Source organism: Mytilus californianus, unplaced genomic scaffold, assembly GCF_021869535.1.
Source record: "Mytilus californianus isolate M0D057914Y unplaced genomic scaffold, xbMytCali1.0.p SCAF_8, whole genome shotgun sequence".
NCBI lineage: Eukaryota > Metazoa > Mollusca > Bivalvia > Mytilida > Mytilidae > Mytilus > Mytilus californianus.
Genome location: NW_026262734.1, coordinates 10,531,172 through 10,549,067, shown reverse-complemented (window position 1 = coordinate 10,549,067; position 17,896 = coordinate 10,531,172). Strand labels below are relative to the sequence as shown.

General features: G+C 34.6%; 1 protein-coding gene across 1 annotated transcript; it reads right to left on the bottom strand.

Annotated features, from left to right (window-relative positions):
- Window positions 1-6,818: 6,818 nt before the first annotated feature.
- On the bottom strand, window positions 6,819-17,694 carry LOC127711028 (carbonyl reductase [NADPH] 3-like). The gene is made up of 2 exons (XM_052216971.1): window positions 17,597-17,694; window positions 6,819-7,841 (listed from the first exon to the last, which is right to left on the bottom strand). Exons 1-2 carry the CDS (start codon window positions 17,630-17,632, stop codon window positions 6,984-6,986), a joined length of 894 nt encoding a protein of 297 aa, XP_052072931.1. The 5' UTR covers window positions 17,633-17,694; the 3' UTR covers window positions 6,819-6,983.
- Window positions 17,695-17,896: the final 202 nt, after the last annotated feature.

Genomic DNA, 17,896 nt, shown 5'->3' with positions numbered 1-17,896 from the left:
TTAAAGATTGCATATTTTGGCATTAATATTGATTCACTTATAGGGTCTTTGCATCGGCACTAAACACATTTATTTAAAAACCAGTTGTTGGCATGACACGGGTTATGTTCTTCTCATATATGTTATGATGGTATGATACTAAACCCCTAACGGGAAGGATTGTGCCTGATATTCATATGATGAAGACATAATCTTTCAATCAGTTTAATTGAAGTCTGGAGCTGGCATGTCAGTTAACTGCTAGTAGTCTGTTGTTATTTATGTATTATTGTTATTTTGTTTATTTTCTTTGGTTACATCTTCTGACATCAGACTCGGACTTCTCTTGAACTGAATTTTAATGTGCGTATTGTTATGCGTTTACTTTTCTACATTGGCTAGAGGTATAGGGGGAGGGTTGAGATCTCATAAACATGTTTAACCGGCCCGCCGTATTTTTGCGCCTGTTCCAAGTCAGGAGCCTCTAGCCTTTGTCAGTCTTGTATTATTTTTAATTTTAGTTTCTTGTGTACAATTTGGAGTTTAGTATGGCGTTCATTATCACTGAACTAGTATATATATTTGTTTAGGGGCCAGCTGAAGGACGCCTTCGGGTGCGGGAATTTCTCGCTGCATTGAAGACCTGTTGGTGACCTTCTGCTGTTGTCTGTTCTATGGTCGGGTTGTTGTCTCTTTGGCACATTCCCCATTTCCATTCTCAATTTTAATGATAGATGGCGTCCGGAATGAAGTTCGGAAAATATATTGGATAGGAACAGAAATTTGGCCTTGCAACAGGCCTCCTACGGACCCATTAAAGAGTTGTTGCAAGGGTTCTTAACGTGCAAAGAGCGTAGCACTCTCTTCACACGATGCATAGGATTTAACGTCCCTATTCTGACCGGACGTTTAAATTCATATGACACGAGCTTCTGGTTATTATGTTATACATTATTGAACCAATGCATGCATATATACTAAACAAGGTTCTCTGTGCACGATTTTATACATTTATCACGAATCCATAACCTATAATCCACAAGAAATATTTCAATCGATGAGTGTTGATTGACATCTTTGGCTGCTAAATAACTTTCGGGTGTTGCTGCCGAAATTCATCGATAATGACCTTGCTATATTTATTAGATTTGTTTATATGTCCACTAAACCTACCGTAGCAGTTGTTAAATGATTTGATGTATTAACATTTTTCTTTCAGAATCAGTTAATACTATTCTCCTTTAACGTCAGTTCACTTTTTCTTCCATCAAGGTTTTTTCCGTCGCATTTTCTCATTTAAATTGCCGAATTCTAACGAGATGCGTCATGGTTATAGTAAACACATACACGTTGACAAAAAGAGGAGAATAGTTTGTACCCATATGTCGATTGTTTGAAGAAAAACTCGTCCTTCAAACCTTACAAAAATATTGTGGGTTTAAAATTTAAGCTTCTTGATAATACATGTATCAGTTTCAGTGAAATTTTTGTTTGAATCCGAGCGGTTTTTTACAAAGTTTAATTATCTCCTCCTAAATAAAAAAAAAAGATATTGATTACAAAAAATAAAAAACACCCCAATATTTTAATAATATTTTTTATTCCATACATTTTGGTGGAGAAGGGGGGCAAAAGAGTTGAAATCGATCCGTCTTTTTAGTATTATAAAATGTAACTGTTGTTTGATCTAGTTTGACTTCATTTATATTCATAAGGTATTCAATTAATCATTGATTATATTATTGTTTACTTAATTGGTACATGTAGTAATTGGGCTATTAATTATGGTACATCAGTTCTGGGAATATAATTATCTAGCCATAGATAATGATGTAGAGGGTTTAACGTCAATGAGACAACGACCAACAAAGCGTAAAATTTCTAATATTGGGGGTTTTTTTTATTATTATTTTTGTAGATATTTTTCCGAGCGAGTACTCGAGTTTCGCTCAATAAAACCAAAGAGCACTCGATTAGTAATTCTCCACCAAGTTCACATCACTAGTTACAAATACTAAATGGTATTATCTTATCTTCAATAAACTTCTAGGAATATCATTGGTTAAAAGCGAACACTTCGATACCGTGTATATTTGATATGAGGTCAATGGACGTGTTTTATTTCAAGTAGACTGTCAGTGGGAGTGGTTAATTTGAATACTCAGTTAGAAGTATATATTAAATTGTTATTGTTGTAATTTTTATTTTGTATCAATCAGTGCATGTAGGTTCTTATTATTGAAGAGTTTGTCACAGTTATAGTCCACCAGATACCAACAATTGTTTCTATGACTCATATTGACAACAACTGAAAACATATGTATTATTATTTTTACGACTTCGTCTAAATTCCCAAAATTACGATAGTCGGTAAGATAAATGTGTTGCACATTTATGTAGATCGTTAACGTCACTAGCACACTATGTAACTAATAATGTGCTACGTTTTGTACGGGTATATTCTTCTCGTCAAGCATTTACGCTATACAGCAATACAAGATATGTTCCTTCACAATGCTTTTCCGTCAGTAGTCTTGTTATCTAAGGCCTGTTAATATAACTGTATCCAATATCAAATATAGGGACTGAGATCGACATCATACGACAGCAAGTATTGTCGCTTCGGACAATGGCAGTCAACTGGTATCGTCAAATGTCAAATCATTTAGTACCTTTTAGTAAATAAAACGTATTTCACACTGATGAAAGAGTTATTCCCAGAACCAAGTTAGTTTACATTATCTCTGCAGAAAATAGAAGACCACTCAATATTTCACCAATGTCCTCAAATCTAAATTTTGGCTGATTGATTTCGTATTACTAGTATGTCAAATTGCCGAAACACAGGATATGCAACTGTTCACTATGAAAAAGTCGACATTGAAGTAAGGAAAAAAGTATATCACAAATACCGAACTCAAAGGCAAATTCAAAAAGGGGTAGTCCATGAAAGCTGACAGAATCAAACGCAATCAATCAACGGAAGAAGTGAAAAACAACGGTCATATTCCTGACTTGGTACATACATTTTCCGAAGAAAATGATTGGTTAAGCCTGTTTGTGAAGGAAGAGTATTATCTCTTATCATCTTATCATTAGAGATTATAAGTTTGAACTATACTAATAAAACAATAAATGTCTCGTATCGTACATGATGTTTCGTGTCCTTTCTTCACAACCAAACCTTTGAGAAACAGCAAAGTTGAAAATGAATCAAGCAACAGGTGTTATTCGCACGGAATTTGCATCATATGTTTTTTAACAACTACCGTGTTGGTACGTAAGGCTGTCTGTTGGCCCATTAATTCTAAAAGTCACCATTCGTCCAATTGAAGGTTTGTTTTGATATTGGGCTGAGTTAAGAATACATTTTTTCTGTTCACATGATTATGTAATTGCTGTAACAATAAGTTTGCAACATTCTCATATATCATAGACAGTTGTCGTTAACTTTTAATTTTATATTCCTATATTAAAGTCAAATGAAACTTTAAATTCAACAAAAAAGTTGAATATATTTTATACACTTGAATGGCTAAGTTTTACTATAAAACAAGTGTACGTGAATTGTCTTGTAAAAAAAAGTCCTTTATATTATCAAAATCTTCATAAATATACCGCTATTGAATTATCGTCTTCCCGTACACTAATACGCCGATATTTTCCCGTATGCAGTGACCTTAACTACGAGACCTCTCGTTAGAACTTCGGCCACCGCACAGCGCATGTGTGAGAGGGAAACCGTGATGAAAGAATGTAAACAAACGTGCACTGGAGGGTAAATAGTAATAACTGATTCTTAAAGAACACATTTAATACAAAACATTATTTAACAACTGTTAAGGAAAATTTAAATTAACAAATAGAAATGCAAGGAAAATATTGAATACAAATTATAGTTCTATCAATTCACTTCTTTGTCACGTGCTCCACATGCTCTGTGTAGATTGTTTATCAATGTCACGATCCGGTAAACTTCGGCATAAAACTCGAAAGTTAATAAGCTTGAGATCAACAATCACTGAATGAGATATTATTTGTCGATGATATGTTATAGATTCGTCATAAGTACCGATTATCATGCAGGTTGTCTGCATAGTGACAATTGTAAAATATCAGCTGCAAGTCACAATATGAAGTTTTTTGTCAAGTGAATTCAGCGAACGAGTTCAAAAAGGCTTCATATTGAGTCGATTTATCGGGTTGTATTTGATTATTTTTCATGATAGAAACAAGTGTTTTCTTTGTTATACCAGTACACCAGATGATGACGTGATAAGTTCGGGTCAAACTTATCAAAGTCGGTTCATTCATTATGACGACGATGATATTTCCGGGTTAAAGTAATTATGGCAGGTCAACGTATTTGACGTCACAAAGCCGTGATATGCAATTTTATTAAGAGCTGAGGAGAGTGATACTGGTTATATATAAACCGGATGATAACGTGATAAGTTCGGGTCAAACTTATCAAAGTCGGTTCATTCATTATGACGTCGATGATATTTCCGGGTTAAAGAGCTGAGTGATACAGACAAGATATAAGTTTAGTATATATGCATGCATTGGTTCAAAAATTCCGATAACATCAAAATTACAAGAAACTCGTTTAGACTTTAAGGGACCAGAATTACATAATATGTCATATCTACAGAACAACATAACAGTCACATCGATGATAGAAAAAAATTGTCTGCTAATATTGGATCTAAAAATATTTTAAAATTTATTTTCATCCGTTATTGGTATCATACTATAATAAAATAGTATGATAACCTTTTCACGTTAACACATACTTTCTGGTTTAGAGATCATCCAGTGTTGTCAATTAAAAGCAATTGAATGTTTATACTATCATACTGAACGTTTCGTGCAAAATGTATTTAACGACTTATCAACTAAGTCATCTTAATGGTTGCTGGATGTGGCCATTTCGCCTTTTCGCGTTCTCTCCTATGGTGGCCGGATGCGGCTATTCCGGAAAATCGAGAAAGCGAGAAAGCGAAATCGAGAAATCGGGAAATCGAGAAATCTAGGCAGCGAAAATGCGAAATCGAGAAATCTATTTCTCGATTTCTCGATTTTTCATTTTCCCGATTTTCAGATTTCTCGATTTCTCGATTTCGCGTGAGTGAAAGGAGAAAACGCGAAATGGACACATCTGGCCACCATACTTACCAAATTGATAGATAACTGGCTTAAATATATTGATGAATTTGGTGGCCCGATGCGGCCATTTCGCCTTTTCGCGTTTTCGCGTTTTCTACTTCCACTTGCAAACGCGAAATCAAGAAATCGAGAAATCGAGATATCGGGAAATCAAGAAAGCGAGAAAGCGAAATAGAAAAATCGGGAAATTGAGAAATCGGGAAATCGAGAAATCGAGAAAGCGAAAACGCGAAATCGAGAAATCTATTTCCCGTTTTCGCGTTTTCGCCTTCGCGTTTTCTCGTTTTCGCTTTCTTTATTTCTCGATTTCTCGATTTCTCGATTTCCTGATTTCTCGATTTCCCGATTTCTCGACTTCTCGGTTTCTCGATTTCGCGTGAAAGTGAAAGGAGAAAATGCGAAAACGCGAAATGGCCGCATCCGGCCACCATAGGTAAGGGCTGTTTGGCAAGAGTGGTTTGATCTAAATCCGGATTGTGCCTCGTATAATAGTTTGTATTTTGACAGATAAAGATAAAATGTTTTGCAACATGTAATACTATTTCAAATACTTTAGATATAGTGGGAAGTATTGTTATAGGCCTGTAGTTTTCTGGTATGTTTTTATCTCCACTTTTAAATATTAAATTCACTTTGGCTATTTTTAGATTTTCTGGAAATACACCTTCTAGTATACTTTAGTTAATTAAATATGTTATACTTGTTGCTAAAGCTTCTGTTGATATCTTGTATATTATCATATTTCTTATTGCTGAAAGTCATGGTAGATGGAATTTCATTTTAAACTTTAGGTTTTAAATCTCTGAGTAAAGCCCAGGTTTCTTTAGGTTTTTTGTTATTTTCTATTGCCTGTTAGAAAAGGAAATGTTTATATTATACTATTAATTTTGTACATTTATTGCTCAAATAACGGAAGCTATCCCAGTCCCCTTTGCTTTGGTAAAAATTTCTTGTTTTCTGAGCTTATTTCACCTCATCTGTAAGCCAATCTGGTTGCCTTACATGTTTTATTCTTTTCACTTTAATGGGAGCATGTTTGTTAATTACTGACAGAAATAATTGATACTACATATCCATGGCAGATTGAACATCAATAATTTGTTCTATTTCTGTAAAATTTGTTTTATTTAAATCCTCAAAAAAATCAAAGTTTTTTCAAACGTCGATATGTTATTTGTTTATGACGTAAACTTGGTATATCTTTTTGATTTATTTTCCTCGTACTACATACTGGATAGTGATCATTAAGGGCTGTTTTGGGGACAATTGTTTCAACTATGTTAATATAACGATCAGCTGGATTCAGTAGATAGATAAAAACAATATAAATACTAACCGTGATATTTGTTGCTAGACTCAAATTTGCTAGACTGTTATATTGTTTTGTAATCAATCGTGTCGATTTGGTCATACAGCTCTTCAATCACGATTTCGGTTCTTATATCCATGCCTTTCAAATATTCTGCTTTGAGCGTTCCTGATGAAGGTAAATCCAGAAAAGCGCTTCTGAAGCATGACATTTATAACGTGTTGTTTTCATTTTGTTTTGTTTTTATCACATTTTCTTTTTCGATACAGTCACATTACTCGACAGAAGGCAAAAATCTAAAACTTTATCGTAAAAGCATTTGTTTTATTATTTAACTAATATTTTCTATAAATCGTTTATTTAAAGACATTTTTTTTTTTTATAATATATTCATTAATTTATTCGTTATAATCATTTAATCGTTTTGTAGCTAAAGTTTCGTGCTGTTGAATCCTATTCAGGAGTTATTCTGCTTAAATATTTATGCAGTACTGAATTGAAATTGTAATTTTTGCATCGGTTTCAGTCATAATAAACTTTTCAAAGAAGGCATCATAGACTTTATCAGTGGATAAGAATGTAATTCCCGTTCATCCCACTTTACTACCACCCTTTCACAAACCATTTCACCAGCTATGGATTTCTTGTCTGCTGGTAGAAGTGCAAGATAGACTGCTGTGTCAGCTCCTTGATCTACCGTCAGGAGGCCTTTATGATGGGACATGTCTGTGTCTACATACCCAGGACAGCATGAATTAACCAAAATGTGTCTCTGATTTGCAGACATATTACGCTGTAATATACTCGTCAACCGGTTAAGTCCCAATTTGGATACGCCATACGCAAATTGTCCAATATAAAACTTATGATTAAAGTTAGGACAATCAAAAAGATTGTAGTATTCCCAAACAAGATTAGTAAGTTCTTTCACTGTAAGGTTTGGATTGGCAAACTTCATTTTTGTCTCTTGTTTCATAGTAACAGCTATAAAGTTGCCAAATCTACTTGAAACATTGACGACTCTAGCATTTGGTCTAAGGAGAGGAAAAAGGGCTTCCGAAATGTTGACAATGCTGACATAATTCGTTTCGATGACTTTTTTGCCTTCCTCCTTTGTATGAAATGACATCGAAATGCCTGCATTATTAACGAGTATATCTAAGCCACCGTAAGTATTCTCAAGAAAGTTTTTAATTGTGTAAATGCTTCTTTTGTCTGTTACATCTAATTGGTGAAACTTCGGTGATAGACCTTCTTTCTCCAACTCACGAACAGCATCTCGTCCTCGTCTTTCGTCTCTTGAAGTAAGGAACACATCTCCATCAAATTTCTGGCAAAGTGCCCGAACAATACCAAATCCAACTCCTTTATTTGACCCAGTCACCTGTAAATATATATATATATGTTATTATCTCAACAACAAAAAACACGTTCTTATTACACAGCAGAGAGGGGTTTTAAAATGTCTATCTGTTGAATTGATTATTTAGATTTACTTAACTTACTTGATGGCCTGGTGATACTTATTTTCCCACGTCATTTGTCCTATGGTGGAATGTTGTCTCATTTATAATCATAACACGTCTTAATTTTTACTTTTTGAATTGTTAACTGCATTTGAACATGTTGAATAATAATGTCTATAATGTCGATTTTCCCGAAACGGCAAACCAGTGTTGTCCTTTTTGCAAAATGTTTGTTAGATGTTACACAAAAACTTATATACAGTTAAAATCACCATGATGGTGTTTACATATCAATGCCAGATGAGGATACGGATTAATGAAAACTATGACTTTTGACATCAGAAAACCCTCTTGGGTTGGTCAAACCGAAAAACAATTCCGGCAATAAGCACTTGATCCTTATCAACCATGCATGCAGCATTTCCAAATAAGGACAAATACTGGTTGGTACGGAGTCAAAGTAATGTGTCCAGGTCCAACTATGTAATGAACTATCTCATGAGAAATCATTTTCACAACCCGACTCAACGTGTCGGTTAAGTTCAAAGCAGGATATATATAGAGTGTACAATTGTTACGTCATAATGATATAATGCGTCTGAGATATAATGTGTATTTGTAAGACATTCTTACTTAATAGTTCATTAGATATTTATTAAAATTACTGATCTTTAATTTCACATTACTTATGGTCCAACATTAATTTTATCCTAATTAAATCGAATCCTTCATTATTTCAAGAAAAATATATACACCTCATCTTCCAAGGAGAGTAAAATATAAACTAAAGAAATAGCATCCATATCAAACATCTGAATTTTCTCAACAATACGTTAGTTTTACGTTACTAGTACAAATTTTTAGACCTCTAATATTGCACTTCAAGAAGTAATATGATTTCATTATCAGCAGTAAAAGGTGTTCTTCGAGAATGGTTTTAGTAACCAAATTAAAAGAGAGGCGAAATACACAACAGGGATATTCAAACTCATAAGTCGAAATAAGCTGACAACGCCATGGCTAAAAAAGAAAAATAACAGTACACAAAGCTACAGTATGAATACTTAGATATGGTGTGTATACTTTCAATGAGACGTCATGAAGCGACACAGGAAATAAAAAGTCAATTCGAGGAAATTATATTATCTTCCAACAAAGGATGATACCTTGAACAGCCTGATAGAGCTAAAACAACCCATTACTGAAAGTTGACAAATGTTTCCACAGTGGACAGTCCTTTGTTTTTGTTCCTCAGTAGTCACTGTTTTGTTCTTGTCCCTCGGTGGTCAGTGCTTTGATTTTGTACCTCAGTGGTCAGTGCTGTGTTTTTGTCCCTCAGTGGTCAGTGGTTTGTTTTTGTCCCTCAGTTGTCAGTGCTTTGTTTTTGTCCCTCAGTGGTCAGAGCCTTGTTTTTGTCCCTCGGTGGTCAGAGCTTTGTTTTTTGTCCCTCAGTGGTCAGTGCTTTGTTTTTGTCCCTCAGTGGTCAGTGCTTTGTTTTTCAAATTGCCCCTCAGTGGTCAGTGCTTTGTTTTTGTCTCTCAGTGGTCAGTGCTTTGTTTTTGTCCCTCAGTGGTAAGAGCTTTGTTTTTGTCCCTCAGTGATCAGTGCTTTGTGTTTGTACCTCAGTGGTCAGTGCTTTGTTCTTGTTCTTTAGTGGTCAGTGCTTTGTTTTTCTCCCTCTGTTGTCAGTACTTTGTTTTTGTCCCTCAGTGGTCAGTGCTTTGTTTTTGTCCCTCAGTGGTCAGTGCTTTGTTTTTGTTTATTAGTGGTCAGTTCTTTTTTTTTGTCCCTTAGTTGTCAGTACTTGGTTTTTGTCCCTCAGTGGTCAGTGCTTTGTTCTTGTTCTTTAATGGTCAGTTCTTTGTTTTTGTCCCTCAGTGGTCAGTGCTCTGTTTTTGTCCCTCAATTGTCAGTGCTTTGTTTTTGCCCCTCAGTGGTCAGTGCTTTGTTTTTGTCTCTCAGTGGTCAGTGCTTTGTTTTTGTCCCTCAGTGGTTAGAGCTTTTTTTTGTCCCTCAGTGGTCAGTGCTTTGTTCTTGTTTTTTAGTGGTCAGTGCTTTTTTTTTTGTCCCTTAGTTGTCAATACTTTATTTTTGTCCCTCAATGGTCAGTGCTTTGTTCTTGTTCTTTAATGGCCAGTGCTTGGTTTTGGCCCTCAGTTGTCAGTACTTTGTTTTTGTACCTCAGTGGTCAGTGTTTTGTTTTTGTCCCTCAGTGGTCAGTGCTTTGTTTTTTGTCCCTCAGTTGTCAGTACTTTGTTTTTGTCCCTCAGTGGTCAGTGCTTTTTTTTTGTCCCTCGTTGGTCAGTGCTTTGTTCTTGTTTTTTAGTGGTCAGTGTTGTTTTTTTTTTTGTCCTTAAGTTGTCAGTACTTTGTTTTTGTGTCTCAGTGGTCAGTGCTTTGTTTTTGTCCCTCAGCAGTCAGTACTTTAATTTTGTCTCTCAGTGGTCAGTGCTTTGTTTTTGTTCCTTAGTGGTCAGTGCTTTGTTTTTGTCCCTCAGTAGTCAATGCTTTTTTGTCCCTCAGAGGTCAGTGCTTTGTTTTTGACATGATTTTTATCATACTTTTCTAATTTGTCCGTTGATTAAACAGGAAATTATGAAAAACAAGAATGTGTCCATAGTTGAAGCCCCACTCGCACTTTCATTTTCTATGTTCAGTGGACCGTGAAATTGGGGTAAAAAAACTCTAATTTGGCATCAAAATTAGAAAGATCATATCATAGGGAACATGTGTACTAAGTTTCAAGTTGATTAGACTTCAACGTCATCAAAAACCACCTGGACCAAAAACTTTAACCTGAAGCGGGACGGACGGACGAACGGACGCACAGACCAGAAAACATAATGCCCCTACTACTATCGTAGGTGGAGCATAAAAATAGGATTCTCCCTCAGGCAAGACGGACTTATGATTAATTTTGCTATAATTATTATGTCCCTTTTGATACTAACATTTCTTTGTATGTTCAACTTGATTCACATAGTGCATTATTTGTGTACCATCGTGGTTTTTACCGGTTCAAAAGAAAAGGGGAAGGATAATTTCTTAGTTCCTGAAAAGAGTTGCTCAATATAGTATACCGATTACTGTAAACACACAACACATTTTAAACAATGTCGTATCAGCTAAGGCGACAGTAAGTTACCGATGTTCAAATCTCGTAAATCAATTTAACAGAGACAAATCAAGCTTAAGGTAACAAACAAAATTTTAGGGAATCAATTATTGCATTATTTGTCGTTTTAAAATTGCCTTTATGTTGAAGACATAACGGGCGTTTCTGTTTATTCGCTGATTGCACGGAATTTGAGCTTGCATTACAGCATAAAGGCTTTTATCCTGCAACCACTGAGCCAGCTATTGTACAATTAACACGTACAGAAATATTTTTTTTGCTTTATTTGAACTTTTGCTCCTGTTACTCCGCTTCCATATTGAGCAACCGGAAATGTGAATATTTCTTTTATGGATGACAGGTCATTTTGGGGTCTTCTTCGCGGTCCGCGTTTAAACTCTCACGGTTGATTTCTTAAAAAATCAGACAATAAGTTGGATTCAAACAACTAAGTTGTAAAGTGCTGGGTGTAAATTACAGCATAAAAACCATATATGTACATTATCGAAAAATATTAAAAGAATAATGATTTATGTTAATGAAACTGGTTTACTACAAATTTGAAATCCTCCCCCCCGCCCCTATTTTTTTATCATGACGCATATGTATAGTCTTACTTACCTATTTACACGACACTAGATTTCTATTCATTCCATTCACGTGATTCAAGATATAAACTTGATTATTATCATGTTAAACAAACAAACTATATAATAACTCATGTATATGAAATAAATTTAAGTCAATTAACACTAACAGCGTGAAGTTACTTTTATGTATTTTTTTCCAATTCATGAAGATATAATATAAATCGCATCTTTTAAAAAAGAATTTTTAAGCAACTGAATGAAAAAAAAATATTCAAATGTCCAAAATCAATTGTATTTGAATATAATATTATATTGGCATAAAAGTAACGATTATGCAGCGGATCATTCTGGATTTACCATACTGTTACAAACCCCATTCAAACAAATACAAACTTACAGCTATAATCTCGGTTATTGCTAGTCACAGATTTTTCAAACCAGTTCGCATTGGAAAAGATGACAAGGAGAAAAGATCTTTTTAAAAAACTTTCCGTTGCCAACAATGGTCTCGATACCGTCAACTTGGACAATATCCTTCACCATAAATCCGTTCAATCGAAGATACCACCCTTTTTTAAAGATCAGTCTGTACCTATCATTTCTTTTACCTATACCAAACCAATTGCAACTAAAATTTTCAATTACAAATACGTGTTGCAGGACCTCAATATCGACGACTTCAAGTCTAAACCTCCTGATTGCACCTGTGCTAGTTCCCCATTCATATATAATCCGGCTGGCCACGTTATGACTGCATTTACTGATGACCTAAACATTGTCAATAACACGTCTCTGTGAAATGTGTTATCCAGATGCCCGAAATATCGTGAGCCTAAATCCATCAATGGAAAACACAACTTCAAAATACTGATGGAAACAGTCGAGGATTATGCCAGGCAATGGGTTAAACGCGAGAGAGAAGACGTAGATACTCTTTCCGAATGGATTAAGGCTGTGAGGTCGTTGATATAAATCAGAATTAAAAAACTGAATGGGTCAATGAATACATATGCTACATCAATCTTTAGAGACCCAAATGTTGCAAAACATCTGTCCTACCTTCATGACAAATATGTTGTTGTTCCCGCAGGTAAAGCCCCACACAACATCGTTTTTTGCGTGTAAATCACATTACATAAACTACTTGATAAATGAATTAGGAATTGACAATTACTTGGAAACTCAACAAATACCCCAACCACACTTACCAAGGAGGAAATCCTGGATAATCATAGGTATGTTCTATGTTCCTTTGGAATTTCAACCAAAGATGAAGAACTGGATCTTCCTTCACTCTATTGGATACCTAAACTACATAAGTGTCATTACAAACAACGTTATATTGCTCCACGAAACCTCTTTCGAAATTATTAGCATCAATTTTATCATCAATCAAAGCCGGGCTTCAACGTTATTGTGAAACTACTTTTCTAGACATTCTAGAGGTGGTGTGAATCAACTGTGGATACTTAAAAATTTCAAAGATCTTTTAGAGTACATACAATCTAAGGCTCTTTCATCTTGTAATAGTATTAAAACATTTAATTTTTCTACACTTTACACAAGTATTCCCCATTCCAAATTAAAAGACAAATTAAAAGAGTTGGACCAGCTTTGTTTCACAAAAAAAGAATGACATACGTAGATACAAGTTTCTTGTCTTAGGGAATGATAAATCGTACTTTGTAAAAAATCACTCTGATTCAAACAAAAAATTCTTTGAAACTGACATTATCAAAATGCTTGATTTCTTGATTGACAACATATTTGTTACGTTCGGAGGACGTGGTTTTCAACAAACAATCGGCATTCCCATGGGAACCAATTGTGCTCCACTTCTTGCCGACTTGTTCCTTTATTCATATGAGGCTAACTTCATACAGAAACTTCTTAGGAAGAATGAAAAGAAGTTAGCAGTGTCCTTTTACTTTACTTTTTTCTATATAGATGATGTTCTCTCACTAAATAATTCAAAATTTGATGACTATATTGAACGCATCTATCCTATCGAACTTGAGATAAAGGATACAACAGATACAGTTAAATCTATCTCATATCTTGACTTAAATCTAGAAATTGACAATGATGGTCGGTTGGCAACAAAACTTTACGACAAAAGAGATTATTTCAGCTTCCCAATTGTGAACTTTCCTTTTCTTTGTTGCAATATTCCAGCAGTGCCTGCATACGGAGTATGAATCTCCCAGTTGATATGATATTCCAGGTCTTGTATTTTCTATCCTCATTTCCTTGATAGAGGGTTGCTGCTCACAAGGATGCTATTAAACCAAGATTTCCAAGTGGTAAAGTTGAAATCGTCCCTTCGTAAATTTTACGGACGCCATCACGAGTTGGTTGACCGTTATGGAATATCCGTTTCACTAATAACAACGGATATGTTCTAATTGTCGTAACTACAATCCCGTCCCCCCTTTTTCCCGAATGTGACCTACCGAATAAGACTTATCACCGGATTTGTACTAAAAGAGGGACGAAAGATACCAGAGGGACAGTCAAACTCACAGATCGAAAACAAACTGACAACGCCATGGCCAAAAATAAAAAGACAAACAGACAAATAATAGTACAGATGACACAACATAGAAAACTAAACATGAGCAACATGACGGATGCCACACGTGGAGCAGGATCTGCTTCAAATGACAACGGATACGTTCCAATTGTCGTAACTACAATCCCATCCCTCCTTTTCCCCGAATGTGACCTACCGAATTAGACTTATCATCGGATTTGTACTAACATGAGCAACACGACGGACGCCACATGTGGAGCAGGATCTGTTGTCCCTTCCAGAGCATCTGAGATCACCCCTAGTTGCTCAGTCTTTAGTTTTATATGTCGTGTTTTGTGTACTATTGTTTGTCTGTTTGTCTTTTTCTTTTTTAGCCATTGCATTGTCTGTTAATTTTCGACTTATGGGGTTGAATGTCCCTTTGGTATCCTTCACCTCTCTTTTACCTTTATCTTAAACGCTCAGACCCAAAAATTCAAAACCAAGGATTTTGGAATACCTGAAACACGTCAAGAGCCATATGAGCAAACGGGGCCTAGAAAAATAGGCAAATCCATTGAAGGTCATCTTTGCCGGAGGGAGTTTGAATCTTAATTTCTCAATTATTTTTAGATTTATCAACGGAGTTGAAAACAACACGGTATCAATGTATGTCAATGACATTGAAATAGAATTGATAAAACAGGGTTGTCAATCATATGACATGAGAATGCTCAATATTTATTTATTACTGCATGCTGACGATATTGTTATTTTCAGCGAAAATATAAATGATCTTCAACAAATAATAGATTTTGTTCAATTATGTTCTGAAGTGTATAATTTGCATATAAATATGGTAAAAACTAAGATTGTAGTATTTAGTAACAGAGGTGTTATTAAACCAGAAGAAAAAAGCTTATTGATGAAGAAAATATTGAGTTATGTGATGAATTTATATATCTGGGTATGCTGTTAAATCGTAAAGGTATTTTTACTAAAACTCATAAAATGCTTTTAAATCAAGGTAAAAAAGTTATTTTCAGTCTATTTAGTAAAATTCAAGAAGACTACTTTAATTATGGCTTAAGTAATGTATGGTTGACACAATATGTTTAAATGAAGATGTTATTTTATAGCTGATTTCAAACAGCGTGTTACTGATAGATTTATGTTCGAAGCAATATCATTTTTTGAGGATTCTTCTAATGTCAGTTTTAAAAATACATATATGACGGTCATGGTTTGCATTTGTATCTTAGTAAACCTATTAAGTTTAGGTATAAACCATTAATAAGCAAGTACCGTTTACATAAATATAACTTGGAAATTGAAACTGGAAGGTTTTTAAATAAAAACAGGAACGCTAGAATATGTAATATGTGCAACTGTAATTCTGTTGAGGATGAATATCATTTTGTTTTTGGAATGTATTAGATATAAAGATATTCGTATGAAGTATAATATAAAACCTTATTACTGTAGAAAACCATCAGTATTTAAACATATACAATTTATATCTGTTCTTGATAAAAAAGAACTTAAAAATTTTGGAAAGTATTTACATATTGCCGAAAAGAAGTCGTAATTGTTGAATGTGTATATCATACTTCAAGATTGTTAAATTAATATATATCATGCTCCTAGATTTGTTTTAAATTGTATGAATTGTATTAATGAATTACTATATTGTACCATGTGATGCCTACTATATTTAATGTAATATTAATTTGTACAAGTTTGATACCTATAAGCTGTATTGCTTTCGGAATAAAGAATATATATATATATATAAATGTCATGCGTCCAAAGCGCTTTTCTGTGTTTACCTTTCATCAGGAACGCTCAAAGCCGAATATTTGAAAGTCAAGATAGTTTATTGTTCAAGGTTGTACGTCGACCTATAATTGCTACGTCATTTGCATGGTCTCTGCATGGTGGAGCAGAGAGTTATTTCATTGGCAATCATACAACATCTTGATATTTATATGATGGTATAATTTATGTATTATAAATAAGTTGCTTTATGTGCACATGCATGTTATGTGTATATGGAAATGTTCAAAAGTTTAAACAAGAGTGATAATTACAGGTGCGGATCCAGGATTTTGAAAAAGAGGGGGACCTGGCAAGCAACGTTTGGGGTGATACTTGTAAAAAGTCTATGCATTTATCATACATGAAGCTCCATTAGGAGCCTCTGATTTTGATGAGATTATCTCACATATACGACCAGCATGTTCCATTTAGCTTAAAGATTCAATTTCAAAGAATGAACAGGTTTCATTTAAAATGGTGACAGGTCATAAACACTTCTGATAGCTGGGAAAATTTTTCCGTCGAAATTAGTTTCATACGCTTTGTTTCCTATGCAATAGTTTTCATTCTATTATTTTTTACACCAGGGTTCAACAGTTTTGTTTAAAAGTTGAAAGCAGTTGCAAAAGAATGAAGGATATATAAACGTGCAAAATATACTAAAAATAAATAAAATCATATAGGTAAAGAGAACTGTTAACTTTTCTACCTCCAATTAATCAAAATTCATCATCAGTGACATTATTTCGTATTGTTCATCACGTCGGATATTATTACAGGGGTGCAAATTTATCTATGTATTTTTAGCTGAAAAAAATAGCATATGACCCTTATTTTTTTTTTGCAATGGATGATGTACTGTTTAAAATGGTATATCAAAATCTCCCTAAAAGGAGAGTAAGAAAAAAGGGAACATGAAATAATCAAACTGGTATAGCTCAAAAAGTAACTCATGCAGGTATATTTTCCTCTGCCTATTTCGAGAGTGCATATTTCATGTACATTTGAATACAAACGTGTCACAGTTACAAGGAAGAAACAATGTGAAAAGATCTTCTCTGTATCGTTTGCCCTAAATATTGATTGATTGTTCAGTAAAAGTTTATTCTAAAGGTATATCTTTCATATGAGGAAAACAAATAAATATTCAATATACAGAACATATGTAAACTTATTTTGACTGTGACTGTTTTTGACATTTACACATGTATTTCCATAGGCGGATCCAAGGGGGGGGGGGGGGGGGGGGGGGGGGGGGCTGGGGGCCCGGGTCCCCCTTTCGTGGGAAAAATTTGGTTGATTATATAGGGAATCACTGAAGCATGACTGGAGTGGGCCCCCCCTTAGGTCAGGCAGCGCCCCCCCCCCCCCCCCCTTATGAAAAGTTCTGGATCCGCCACTGATTTCACACATCAATAGATTCGCAAATACTACGCAATAACTGTATTTTTCACGATAAGTATTGGTCCCATACAAAAATACTAGACCGGTCGATTGAGATATTAATTGAAGGCCGTACTTTGACCTATAATGGTTTACTTTTCAAATTGTGACTTGGATGGAGAGTTGTCTCATTGGCACTCATACCACATCTTCTTATATCTATTTAAGAAAGTAATAAGAAATTAAATAATTTACCACTGCCACTTTCCTTCCACCCATATTTCCGAACATGTTCCAGAAGGCTGTTATCAGGTACGATAACAAAGTGCAATAAATAAAAATATGTGTTTATAATTGTGTAACAAAGGTACGTAAGATATATCTCTGTTACTAAATACACAACTAGTATGGCAAGCCGTTCTCGTCAAAACTCTGTTTAAACCATTTTTTCGAGAAAAAAAATTACAAACCGAGAATTTAAAAAATCAAACCTAAAATCACACACTGAGAAATCGAAATTACACACTGAGATTTTAAAATTAAACACTGAGATTT